The 14,010-nt window shown below is 46.3% G+C and overlaps 1 protein-coding gene across 2 annotated transcripts in view; it reads left to right on the top strand.

The window, feature by feature from the left end:
• The window catches only part of LOC106593673 (receptor tyrosine-protein kinase erbB-4), a 617,461-nt gene that overhangs the window by 289,385 nt on the left and 314,066 nt on the right, over positions 1 to 14,010 (top strand). For both annotated transcript variants that reach the window (XM_045699348.1, XM_045699347.1), the window contains exon 2: positions 13,274 to 13,425. In XM_045699348.1, the coding sequence (XP_045555304.1) occupies positions 13,274 to 13,425 (152 nt within the window). The remainder of the gene's footprint in view (positions 1 to 13,273; positions 13,426 to 14,010) is intronic.

The following is a 14,010-nucleotide window of genomic DNA, read 5'->3' as shown; positions in this document are numbered from 1 at the left end:
ATGTCTTTTTACTGTTGTTTTTATTTCCTTACTTACCTATTGTTCACCTAATACCTTTTTTGCACTATTGGTTAGAGCCTGTAAGTAAGCATTTCACTGTAAGGTCTACACCTGTTGTATTCGGTCCACGTGACAACTTAACTTTGATTTGATTAGATTTTATAATAAGGTTATGGATTGGTGGGAGCATTTGATTCCCATTGGTGTGATTATATTGAGAGCCCACTGTTTTATATCCTCTAAATGTCAGATTTGGGCTATTTACATCCTTCACACAGGCAAATGGTTATTGATTCCAGCAATGAAAGATGGGGGAGCTGAATCAAATTAAAATCATGAAGGGAAGATGAGGGGGAGGAGGGAAGGAGGTCAGTTGGGAGAGGGAGGGAGAGAGAGGGAGAGTGTTTTTGTGTACGTGTGCTTGTATATGTGCATGTGTTTATATGTGGGTGTGTGTGTGTGTGCTTGTTTGTGTATGCTCTCTCTCTCTCTCTCTCTCTCTCTCTCTCTCTCTCTCTCTCTTTTCTCAATCTGACACTGATGACTGACATCTTCTCTGACTCTTCCTGCATTAAAGCATTTCTCCAGACGTGTCCTGGTTCAGATGAAGGCTGTGTGATGCTAATAGAAATATTGAAGCTTGGAAGGTTCTAGAACCCTCTTCCTTAATGATCTCCACCATATGCTCCATCCCCCTGTTCTGCATGGGTCCCTCCCTCCCTCCCTCCCTCCCTCCCTCCCTCCCTCCCTCCCTCCCTCCCTCCCCCTCCCTCCCTCCCTCTCACTGTCTCTCCCTCCTTTTCTTTCTCTTTCTCTCCCTTTATTCTGCAATCCCTTCCTCTCTTCCTCTCTCTCTCTCTCCCTCCCACCTTACCACCACCCCAGGATCAGAAAAAGCCCCCAGCACCTCCCCCCACTTCCCTCCCTCCCTGCTACATTAACTACAAACCTAATTTTCCCACAAAGAGAAGCCATGGGCTGAAAATTGGCTGGGACGAGTCATTAAACCCTCATCTCACCCTTCTCCTCCCCCTCCTCCCCCCATGACCCCCTCTGTTATACAAATGACCACCCCACCTGTGTCGGTGATGGCAGATATCGTCCCACCGCCTGCTGAGAAATGATTGGGGCGATGAGGGTGCTAATGCTGCGGAATAGTGGTGGTGTGTGTGAGTGTGTGTGTGTGTGTGTGTGTGTGTGTGTGTGTGTGTGTGTGTGTGTTGAGCTGGTAATTGATGGTGACTGGTCAAGACGCATGGTCGAGGCCAGGGGGGAGAGAGGGAGGGGAAGGGAGAGATGAAGAAGGAGAGAGGGAGGGAGGGGGAGGTGAAGATAGATGGAGGGTGGGAGAGTGGGATGGGGAGAGGGGGGAAGTAAAGAAAGAGGGAGGGAGAGAGGGGGGAGGGTAGGGGAGGTGAAAAAAGAGGGATGGTGGGAAGGAGGGGGAGGTGAAGAATGAGGGATGGTAGGAGGGGGGAAGGAGGGAGGATGGTAGAGGTGAAGGAAGAGGGATTGAGGTAGGGAGGGAGGGAGTTAGGTAGAGGTAAAGGAAGAGGGATGGTAGGAGGGAGGGATAGAAGGAGAGATGGAGGGAGAGAGAGAGGGAGAGTGTGAGCGGGAGGTGAATAAAGAGGGTGTGTAGGTGGAGTCAGACTGTGAACATGAAGGATAAGGTGTGGTACCAGGAACCTGGCTGACTTCAGACGTGCTGCTCAAATGAGAAGGAATTATTGGAAGCATACCTGGGCGCCTGCCACAGAGGGGTTGGAGGAGGCATCCAATCATTACAAAGTGATCGGGGTCACTACACTCTAACCCTGTCTATGTTTACTTCTGTGTCTCTGTCTGGAAGAGTTTGGGGCCCCACGTTTGACACCCTTAAATGTCTTTCTAATGGAAATGAGGACATTGTTTTCAGAGTGTACTGTAGTATGGGTTATCTGCTCTTACCTTTATGATTGCGTTTGTCTGTGGTTTTCTATCAACTGGATGGCAATGGTGTTCTCTGACTCTGGCTCGGAATCCTACAGCAACAGGTCCAACTGCATTGAGAACAGTCAAGCAGAGCCACAGCTGCATCGGCACAGCTCCACACACAGCTCCACACACAGCTCCACACACAGCTCCACACACAGCTGCACACACAGCTCCACACACAGCTCCACACACAGCTCCACACACAACTGCACACACAGCTCCACACACAGCTCCACACACAGCTGCATCGGCACAGCTCCACACACAGCTCCACACACAGCTGCACACACAGCTCCACACACAGCTCCACACACAGCTCCACACACAGCTCCACACACAGCTCCAATACTGCAGTATAGGGTCACATTGGACTGTGGTTTATTGGAAGAGAGTGTGAGTAGGTTTGTTACCTGTCAGCAGCACCACATAGCTCTGTGAGGAAGGTTTTAGAGAGGGAGTTGAGAGGGCAGTTAGGCTTCACACATCCCCAATAGCAAGGATTCTTAGAACATTCATAACGTACTTCGTTCTGTTATGTATTCACACTTTATGATTACATTTGTCAAATGTTATCTCCGTATTGCATGTATGGTATGATTGATTGCTTTCATACCTTGTGCAGTACATAGACAGATCCTAACAACTGTGATGGATGGCAATGACACTTCCTGACTCTGGCTCTTAATCACTTCAACAGGTCTCTGTTTCAGAATATCCAAGCCACCGCTACAACTGTTACAAATCCACACAGCTCCAGGCTAGTAGTCTGACTATTACTGTATAGAGTCACTCTGGACCGGCATGTATTTGAAGAGAGTCTTTACAGTATAGAGTCACTCTGGACTGTCATGTATTTGAAGAGAGTCTTTACTGTATAGAGTCACTCTGGACCGTTATGTATTTGAAGAGAGTCTTTACTGTACAGAGTCACTCTGGACCGTTATGTATTTGAAGAGAGTCTTTACTGTATAGAGTCACTCTGGACCGTCATGTATTTGAAGAGAGTCTTTACTGTATAGAGTCACTCTGGACCGTCATGTATTTGAAGAGAGTCTTTACTGTACAGAGTCACTCTGGACCGTCATGTATTTGAAGAGAGTCTTTACAGTATAGAGTCACTCTGGACCGTCATGTATTTGAATAGAGTCTTTACAGTATAGAGTCACTCTGGACCGTCATGTATTTGAAGAGAGTCTTTACTGTATAGAGTCACTCTGGACCGTCATGTATTTGAAGAGAGTCTTTACTGTACAGAGTCACTCTGGACCGTCATGTATTTGAAGAGAGTCTTTACAGTATAGAGTCACTCTGGACCGTCATGTATTTGAAGAGAGTCTTTACAGTATAGAGTCACTCTGGACCTTCATGTATTTGAAGAGAGCCGGAGTAGGTTTGTTTCTCTGTCAGCAGCAGTCCCTAGCTCTGTGAGGGAGGATTTAAAGAGATAAAGATGATGATGAGGGCGAGGGTGTTGAGATGACAGTTAGGCAGGCAGGCTTTGCCCTGGTAGACAGAGAGAACAGTAATGATGAGGGTGTTGAGATGACAGTTAGACAGGCAGGCTTTGTCCTGGTAGACAGAGAGAACAGTAATGATGAGGGTGTTGAGATGACAGTTAGGCAGGCAGGCTTTGCCCTGGTAGACAGAGAGAACAGTAATGATGAGGGTGTTGAGATGACAGTTAGGCAGGCAGGCTTTGTCCTGGTAGACAGAGAGAACAGTAATGATGAGGGTGTTGAGATGACAGTTAGGCAGGCAGGCTTTGCCCTGGTAGACAGAGAGAACAGTAATGATGAGGGTGTTGAGATGACAGTTAGGCAGGCAGGCTTTGTCCTGGTAGACAGAGAGAACAGTAATGATGAGGGTGTTGAGATGACAGTTAGACAGGCAGGCTTTGTCCTGGTAGACAGAGAGAACAGTAATGATGAGGGTGTTGAGATGCCAGTTAGACAGGCAGGCTTTGTCCTGGTAGACAGAGAGAAGGGGTAATGATACGATTAGCTAAGACATGTCACGGACGCATGTAGCTCACATATTTAGTCGGTGGACAAAAAAACAACTAAAGTGACCAAATATTTACCAAGGAGCTTCCATGCCTAGCAAACAACACAATGAGAGGTGATACATGACCTTACTCCGTTAAATAACAGCTGCTCTGTGAAATGCTGCACAGCAGATCTCTCCAGAACAGATCTCCTCAAATCAAGGTTCTTAGCATTACGTCATCATGGACCTTATAGCAGTGCTCTCTTTGCATCAGGCATGTTAGTTAGCTAGAGGACACGCGTGTTCTGTTAGTTCCATTGGGGACACGTATGTTGTATTGGTTCTGTTAGCAGGGCGTGCAGCCAGGTCACCTGTGATACGGGTCAGTATTCCACGTCCATCCATGTCTGAGGACACTGGGAGATGACGTGGAAACTGGCCACTAGGGGCAGCAGTGAGGGCCGTTACCTTCAAGTAGGTTTTGGTTTAGCTAGGGCATGGTGGATGGGTGTAAACATCTGCCTCCGGTGCCAAAGGTTGCATGTTTGAATCCAAACATAAAGTCTATCCCGAACCTTAACCTTTACCTTAACCATTCAGAGTTCATGCCTAAAATGTGCAGTTTTGTCACTCAACACAATGCCATAGAGGTCTCACGTTTTGAGGCAGCGTGCAATTGTCATGCGGACTGAAGGAATGGCCAGAGCTGTTGCCAGAAAATTGAATGTTAATTTCTTTACCATAAGCCACCTTCAATGTCATTTTAGAGGATGTGGCAGTATGTCTAACCGGGCTCACAACCGCAGACCACGTGTATGGCGTTGTGGGGATGATCGACATGTACAACAGTGTGTTCCAGTTCCAGCCAATATTCAGCAACTTCGCACAGCCGTTGAAGAGGAGTGGGACAGCATTCCACAGGCCACAATCAACAGCCTGATCAACTCTATGTGAAGGAGATGTGTCAACCTGCATGAGTTCAGATGGTGGTCACACCAGAAACTGACTGGTTTCCTGATCCACGCCCCCACCTTACCTATTTTTTTAAGGTATCTGTGACCAACAGGTGCATATCTGCATTCCCATGTGAAATCCATAGATTAGGGCCTAATTTATTTATTTCAATTGACTGATTTCCTTATATGAATTGTTGCATATTGCTTTAATATTTTTGTTCATTATATTTCCACCTATCTTTGCCCACTATCAGTCTTCCAAGTCAAATGCAATTCTAGACCTAGAACTCCCCACCGTCCTACTGCGCTACTGTAGCTAAAGTATCAGATTGTTAACCATCATTTGCCATCGACTCGCCGCCTCACACCGCTGCTCTGCTTTCATCCAGTGTGGCTCCGGTCAGCCACTAAACCGTTGTACAGTTACACACTGTTACACTCATAAACCTGTCAACTGACCACCGTACAGGTCAACAGGAGGCTCTACAGAAGTGAATTGGACACATCTTTTCACACTTCGTGAAAAAAGGGTTTCCTCTCTTAACTGGGCGGCCGGAGGTGAATGAGATTATGGGTAATCCGGAGGTGAATGAGATTATGGGTAATCCGGAGGTGAATGAGATTATGGGTAATCTGGAGGTGAATGAGATTATGGGTAATCCGGAGGTGAATGAGATTATGGGTAATCCGGAGGTGAATGAGATTATGGGTAATCCGTAGGTGAATGAGATTATGGGTAATCCGGAGGTGAATGAGATTATGGGTAATCTTGTGCGGGACACATGGAGGGCGTCAACCCCTGGGAAAAGGCTTTTGGTGGTGGTTGAGTCATGGAGGAGGAGTTGAAAGACCTCAGTGTCACACACACACACACACACACACACACACACACACACACACACACACACACACACACACACACACACACACACACACACACACACACACACACACACACACACACACACTACTAAGAATACCGTAAAGTATTTAGAACAGTAGGACAAAAACAAGTATCACATCCTGTCACACTGGTGGTGAACGGTTGTTTCATGAAAGGAGAGCAGGGTGAGAAGAAATATGAAGAAGATGACAAGGACAGAGAGGAAAGGGGAGGATCAATCTAGTAATGAGAGAGAGGTGGAGAGATAAGTAGAGAGAGAGGTAGGAGAAAGGTGGAGAGAGAGGTAGCGAGAGTTAGATAGAGAGGTAGAGAGAGAGGTGGAGAGAGAGGTCGATAGAGAGGTAGGAGAGAGAGGTGGAGAGAGAGCTGGATAGAGGTAGAGAGGCTTTGCCTTTATCTCAGATCATAAGTGGCTCTCAGATGCCAATGTCTCAGTAAATAACAGCCTCTCCCGAACATGCACGCACTCACACACGGTTGACAGCAGAAGCAATTTTTTGTCCTCGTCCAATGAACTGGGTGAGAGGATAAAGTCGTAATTGAATTGGGGTGTTCACTAATACAGCCTTGCTGATGTAGTCCTCCATTACAGAATTTAAATAGGCAAGTCAGTTTAGAACAAATTCTTATTTACAACAAATTCACATCACAGCCAGATGTGAAGCTGCCTGGATTCAAACCAGGGACTACAGTGAAGCCTCTTGTGCTGAGATGCAATGCCTTAGACCGCTGCACCATTCAGGAGCCACTCAGAAAACAGGATTATCTAACCGAAAACTCTGTGCTTTCAACCCCCGGTCAACATGTACATTGGAATGGGAGAGGGGCCATAGAGAATATAGTCTGCACAACATCAAGACATCCAAATGGGGCTACTATTACTGTAACTTATTACTGTATCATTCATTTAATGAAGTGTCATTCAGTCCCACATACATAAATTAGACAAAGTGAGTGGTAGAAATGAATCTAGTACAGAGTCAAGACATTGTGGCATTGGGACCTGCAATGCCGTATTGCTGAGGGAAGAATTCCCCCAGAACTCTACTGTTATATTGCTGAGAGGGAAGAATTCCCCCAGAACTCTACTGTTATATTGCTGAGAGGGAAGAATTCCCCCAGAACTCTACTGTTATATTGCTGAGGGAAGAATTCCCCCAGAACTCTACTGTTATATTGCTGAGGGAAGAATTCCCCCAGAACTCTACTGTTATATTGCTGAGAGGGAAGAATTCCCCCAGAACTCTACTGTTATATTGCTGAGAGGGAAGAATTCCCCCAGAACTCTACTGTTATATTGCTGAGAGGGAAGAATTCCCCCAGAACTCTACTGTTATATTGCTGAGAGGGAAGAATTCCCCCAGAACTCTACTGTTATATTGCTGAGGGAAGAATTCCCCCAGAACTCTACTGTTATATTGCTGAGAGGGAAGAATTCCCCCAGAACTCTACTGTTATATTGCTGAGAGGGAAGAATTCCCCCAGAACTCTACTGTTATATTGCTGAGGGAAGAATTCCCCCAGAACTCTACTGTTATATTGCTGAGGGAAGAATTACTCCAGAACTCTACTGTTATATTGCTGAGAGGGAAGAATTCCCCCAGAACTCTACTGTTATATTGCTGAGAGGGAAGAATTCCCCCAGAACTCTAATGTTATATTGCTGAGGGAAGAATTCCCCCAGAACTCTACTGTTATATTGCTGAGAGGGAAGAATTCCCCCAGAACTCTACTGTTATATTGCTGAGAGGGAAGAATTCCCCCAGAACTCTACTGTTATATTGCTGAGGGAAGAATTCCCCCAGAACTCTACTGTTATATTGCTGAGGGAAGAATTCCCCCAGAACTCTACTGTTATATTGCTGAGGGAAGAATTCCCCCAGAACTCTACTGTTATATTGCTGAGGGAAGAATTCCCCCAGAACTCTACTGTTATATTGCTGAGAGGGAAGAATTCCCCCAGAACTCTACTGTTGCCAAGTCTCTCACACTTTCTATCTCTTTATTTTTCTCTCCACCTATCTTTTTTGCAATCTTTTTCCGTCCTTCTTTCTCTCTCGCCCTCTTTCTTTGACGGTGATCTCTCTCTCTCTCTCTCTCTCTCTCTCTCTCTCTCTAACTCCCTTCCTCCCTGTCTCTCACTGGGTAAAATAAATTAGTTCTGCCAAGAGCCACGCTCCTGCTTGGGGAGTGACACGGCCACAGATAGTCTGCCTATTGTTCCCGTTGGCAGCCTCTCTGGGCATCAAATGGACGTTCTCTCTCCCTCTTTCCCCTCTCCAACCCAGTGTGTGAACTCTTGGATGTGACGGCTCAATTCTTACACTACCACCGCAGGGGCTGCAGATGAAAGAGAGAGAGAGAGAGAGAGAGAGAGAGAGAGAGAGAGAGAGAGAGAGAGAGAGAGAGAGAGAGAGAGAGAGAGAGAGAGAGAGAGTAGGAGAGCGAGAGAGAGAGAGAGAGAGAGAGAGAGAGAGAGAGAGAGAGAGAGAGAGAGAGAGAGAGAGAGAGAGAGAGAGAAATAGCTAGGAAGAAAGAGTATATCTAGACACCTCTACAATGGGACAGAAAGAGAGCAGTTTGCAGTGAGTCAGCATGAATACTGATATCTCCAGCAGGATCCAGTTGTACTGTTGTCAGACCACTCTTCAGTTTAGTAAACCCATATCCATGCCCACTATATCCTGTTGGGGGACGTGTATCTTATTCTTTAAACTTAACAAACGTCACAGAGGTGGAATGTATGGCGCTCTGTGCTAGACAATTATTCACAGGGTTGAACCCCACCTCACCAAGCCCCATTCTCTATTGTGATTGGAGGATGGATAGATAGATCAGACCAATAGAGTGTCTGATTGGTTAGATTGGTACATGTCTGTGGCTATTCCTCTGTCCTCTCCTAGCAGTCTCCTGTCTGTCTGTCTAGATTGAAGTATTAAGATAGTCTCTACCCTTCTCCTCTCACTACTCTGTAATCTCTCAGCCCCTCCTCTACCCTGCTACACTACACTACACCCCTCAGGGGCTCAATAAGGACTTATTACTGACGCCCCCGCGTCACCTTATGAGCTCTGAGCTGGTTGTAGAAGACAGTTATAAGGAGTACACAGCCACACACACGTGCATGCACACACACACACCCCAACATAGCAATCAGGCCTATAGGGTCTGTCTGCAATCTCTGGTATCACACTAGCGTTATGTTTGTACACACACACACACACACACACACACACACACACACACACACACACACACACACACACACACACACACACACACACACACACACACACACACACACACACACACACACACACACACACCCCCCACAGGTATCCTAATGTAATGAAGTGATGTGGAGAGAGTTTGATCATAGGCCAGGTGGCCTCTCCGCAGTTACATCCTCATAACTTCCTCCCAAATGACACGCTGTTCCCTTTATAGTGCACTACTTTTGACCACTACTGTAATGTTGATCTCTATGTTTACCTACTGTAATGTTGGTCTCTATGTTTACCTACTGTAATGTGTCTCTATGTTTACCTACTGTAATGTGTCTCTATGTTTACCTACTGTAATGTTGGTCTCTATGTTTACCTACTGTAATGTTGGTCTCTATGTTTACCTACTGTAATGTGTCTCTATGTTTACCTACTGTAATGTTGGTCTCTATGTTTACCTACTGTAATGTTGGTCTCTATGTTTACCTACTGTAATGTGTCTCTATGTTTACCTACTGTAATGTTGGTCTCTATGTTTACCTACTGTAATGTTGATCTCTATGTTTACCTACTGTAATGTGTCTCTATGTTTACCTACTGTAATGTTGGTCTCTATGTTTACCTACTGTAATGTTGGTCTCTATGTTTACCTACTGTAATGTGTCTCTATGTTTACCTACTGTAATGTTGGTCTCTATGTTTACCTACTGTAATGTGTCTCTATGTTTACCTACTGTAATGTTGGTCTCTATGTTTACCTACTGTAATGTGTCTCTATGTTTACCTACTGTAATGTTGGTCTCTATGTTTACCTACTGTAATGTCGGTCTCTATGTTTACCTACTGTAATGTTGGTCTCTATGTTTACCTACTGTAATGTTGGTCTCTATGTTTACCTACTGTAATGTTGGTCTCTATGTTTACCTACTGTAATGTTGGTCTCTATGTTTACCTACTGTAATGTGTCTCTATGTTTACCTACTGTAATGTTGGTCTCTATGTTTACCTACTGTAATGTCGGTCTCTATGTTTACCTACTGTAATGTTGGTCTCTATGTTTACCTACTGTAATGTTGGTCTCTATGTTTACCTACTGTAATGTTGTGGGGACTGAAAGATAGAACCCAGAACTCAATAAGGTGTTAATGACTCACTCTCTGTGTTAATGACTCTCTCTCTCTGTGTTAATGACGCTCTCTCTGTTTGAATGACTCTCTCTGTGTGTTAAATATTCTCTCTCTGTGTTAATGACTCTCTCTCTGTGTTAATGACTCTCTCTCTATTTGAACGACTCTCTGTGTTAATGACTCTCTCTGTGTTAATAACTCTCTCTCTGTTTGAATGACTCTCTCTGTGTTAAATACGCTCTCTCTGTGTTAACGACTCTCTGTGTTAATGACTCTCTCTCTATTTGAATGACTCTCTGTGTTAATGACGCTCTCTCTGTGTTAATGACTCTTTCTCTGTTTGAATGACTCTCTCTCTCTGTGTTACTGACTCTCTCTCTGTGTTAATTACTCTCTCTGTGTTAATGACGCTCTCTCTGTTTGAATGACTCTCTCTCTCTCTGTGTTAATGACTCTCTCTCTATTTGAATGACTCTCTGTATGTGTTAATGACTCTCTCTCTGTGTTAATGAGTCTCTCTCTGTGTTAATGTCTCTGTCTCTGTTTGAATGACTCTCTCTCTGTGTTAATGACTCTCTCTCTCTCTCTCCCTCTCTCTCTCTGTCTCTCTCTCTCTCTCTCTCTCTCTCTCTCTCTCTCTCTCTCTCTCTCTCTCTCTCTGTGTTCGGACTCCCGAGTGGTCCAGAAATCTAAGGCACTGCATTTCAGTGCTAGAGGCATCAGTACAGACCATGGTTCGATTGCAGGCTGTATCACAACCGGCCGTAATTGGGAGTCCCATAGGGCGGCACATAATTGTCCCAGCATCGTACGTGTTAGGATTTAGCCGGTGTAGGCCGTCTTTGTAAATAAGAATTTGTTCTTAACTGACTTGTCTAGTTAAATAAAGGTTAAATAAAATTAATAAACACTTTCTCTCTGTGTTAATGACTCTCTATTTGGTACAAACGTACACACACATCCTCCAGTAGTGCCTTTGGCCGTAGTGGCAGCTGCCAGTTCACCAGAGAAGGTGTTTGATGGGTGGAAATAGGTGCTTGTAATGAGGTGTCATGTCCAGTGGAGAGGCTAGAGGGCTAAAGGGGATGTGTCAGAACCTGATAACCCCTGGAGCACCATGGAAGCCACCCTCCTCCTCTACCCAGGCATAGCAGCTGGGAATCGGAGTCAGCAGGGGGGGTGAGGGGGTGGTTGGTGGTTGAGGTGAGGGGGTAGGGGGCTAGGAGTGGTGGTTGGGTTGAGGGGGTAGGGGGCTATGTGTGGTGGTTGGGGTGAGGTGGTAGGGAGCTAGGAGTGGTAGTTGGGGTGAGGGGTAGGGGGCTAGGAGTGGTGGTTGGGGTGAGGGGTAGGGGGCTATGTGTGGTGGTTGGGGTGAGGGAGTACGGGGCTAGGAGTGGTGGTTGGGGTGAGGGGTAGGGGGCTAGGAGTGGTGTTTGGGGTGAGGGAGTACGGGGCTATGCGTGGTGGTTGGGGTGAGGGGGTAGGGGGCTATGTGTGGTGGTTGGGGTGAGGTGGTAGGGAGCTAGGAGTGGTAGTTGGGGTGAGGGGGTAGGGGGCTAGGAGTGGTGGTTGGGGTGAGGGGGTAGGGGGCTATGTGTGGTGGTTGGGGTGAGGGAGTACGGGGCTAGGAGTGGTGGTTGGGGTGAGGGGGTAGGGGACTAGGAGTGGTGGTTGGGGTGAGGGAGTAGGGGACTAGGAGTGGTGGTTGGGGTGAGGGAGTAGGGGACTAGGAGTGGTGGTTGGGGTGAGATAATAGAGGGGCCATGGCTGTATTCACTCACACACAGGGACACACTCCATTCCACCCTCACACACTCATTGTTATTGCTGGTTTTCATTATTACCAGTGATGTCATCCACCACATGGGCACGGCCACCACTAATACTACGAAAGACCTGTAATATCAGAGGTAATGAGAAGACAGCAGTCAAACCTTCTGTAAAGGTCAATGAACTTCATTAGAATTTATTTCATTAAATGGCGGTGGGATCGTGGAGAGCCGGTACTGTAGGTCAATGCCTTTGAGGAATCAAGTGTTTACCACCTCTCCAAGCTCTGTCATTGTCAAGGGTCAGGTCTGGAGCTCTCCACGGTGACATTAACATCTGTGCTCTCTCCCCCTGCTCCTTTCTCTCTCTCCACGGTGACATTAACATCTGTGCTCTCTCCCCCTGCTCCTTTCTCTCTCTCCACGGTGACATTAACATCTGTGCTCTCTCCCCCTGCTCCTTTCTCTCTCTCCACGTTGACATTAACATCTGTGCTCTCTCCCCCTGCTCCTTTCTCTCTCTCCACGGTGACATTTAACATCTGTGCTCTCTCCCCCTGCTCCTTTCTCTCTCTCCACGGTGACATTAACATCTGTGCTCTCTCCCCCTGCTCCTTTCTCTGTCTCCACGGTGACATTAACATCCGTGCTCTCTCCCCCTGCTCCTTTCTCTCTCTCCACGGTGACATTAACATCTGTGCTCTCTCCCCCTGCTCCTTTCTCTCTCTCCACGGTGACATTAACATCTGTGCTCTCTCCCCCTGCTCCTTTCTCTGTCTCCACGTTGACATTAACATCTGTGCTCTCTCCCCCTGCTCCTTTCTCTCTCTCCACGGTGACATTAACATCTGTGCTCTCTCCCCCTGCTCCTTTCTCTCTCTCCACGGTGACATTAACATCTGTGCTCTCTCCCCCTGCTCCTTTCTCTCTCTCCACGGTGACATTAACATCTGTGCTCTCTCCCCCTGCTCCTTTCTCTCTACTTCACTTTCTCCTCATCCCTCTCTTTCCTTCTGTATCCCCTTTCTCCCTCTGTCACTCTCTCTCTCTCTCTCTCTCTCTCTCTCTCTTTCTTTGTCTCTCTCTTTGTTTCTCTCTCTGTCTCTCTCTCTCTCGCTCTCTCTCTCTTTCTTTGTCTCTCTTTGTTTCTCTCTCTCTCTTTGTCTCTCTGTTTGTGTGTCTCTCTGTCTCTCTGTCTCTTTTTAATTTTAAAATGTAACCTTTTTTAACTAGGCAAGTTAGTTAAGAACAAATTCTTATTTACAATGTAGATAAGTTGAATTGTGAGATTTATTTATATACATCTGTTTTTCTCTCTCTCTCCCTGCAGTTTGCCCTGGAACGGAGAACAAGTTGAGCACGTTGTCAGACCTGGACCAGCAGTACCGCACCCTGAAGAAGCATTATGAGAACTGTGAGGTGGTCATGGGAAACCTGGAGATCACCAGTATCGACCGGAACCGCAACCTCTCCTTCCTCAAGGTGCGTCCAGCTTGACCGCATGCTGCTGATAGACCATGGGTTGTTGTTGGTCAAAAATGAATGGTAGACATGAAGCCACCTGTTGCAGTCTGAAAACGTCATGAATAATGTGTTTATATCTCATCTATTGGCTGTTTATGAATCAAATGTTTTTCATTTCAGCACTGTATATTTTAGCAGATATTTTTATCATTGGTAAACTGGTGCTGCATAAAATGATCTACGGGCTGCACATGGGGAGAGAGGAGAGGACCCGGTGCAAGGATCGAGGAGGCCTGGAATAACATAATTTAAAAAACACATTTTTAATTTCTTTATTTTTATGAACTTAAAGCTCCCTTACTAGGCCTATCTCGGCACAGCATGGGTCCTCTCCTCTCTCCCCGGTGTGCCCACCTCCCCTGATGAAGTGTCTCAGAGCCCTCTGGTTACAGCCAGACCAGATAGGACAGGAAGTGGTGATGGTTATGACTATGATAATGATGATAATGACGATGATGACGATGATGACGACAATAACAATTACTATGATTCACTAGAACTTCTGACATTCACACCCATCCCACCATCCCTTCCTTCTTTCAC

Source organism: Salmo salar, chromosome ssa17 (genome assembly GCF_905237065.1).
Source record: "Salmo salar chromosome ssa17, Ssal_v3.1, whole genome shotgun sequence".
Classification (NCBI taxonomy): domain Eukaryota; kingdom Metazoa; phylum Chordata; class Actinopteri; order Salmoniformes; family Salmonidae; genus Salmo; species Salmo salar.
Note: the sequence above shows the minus strand (reverse complement) of the source record. Positions and strands in the feature narration are given on the sequence as shown.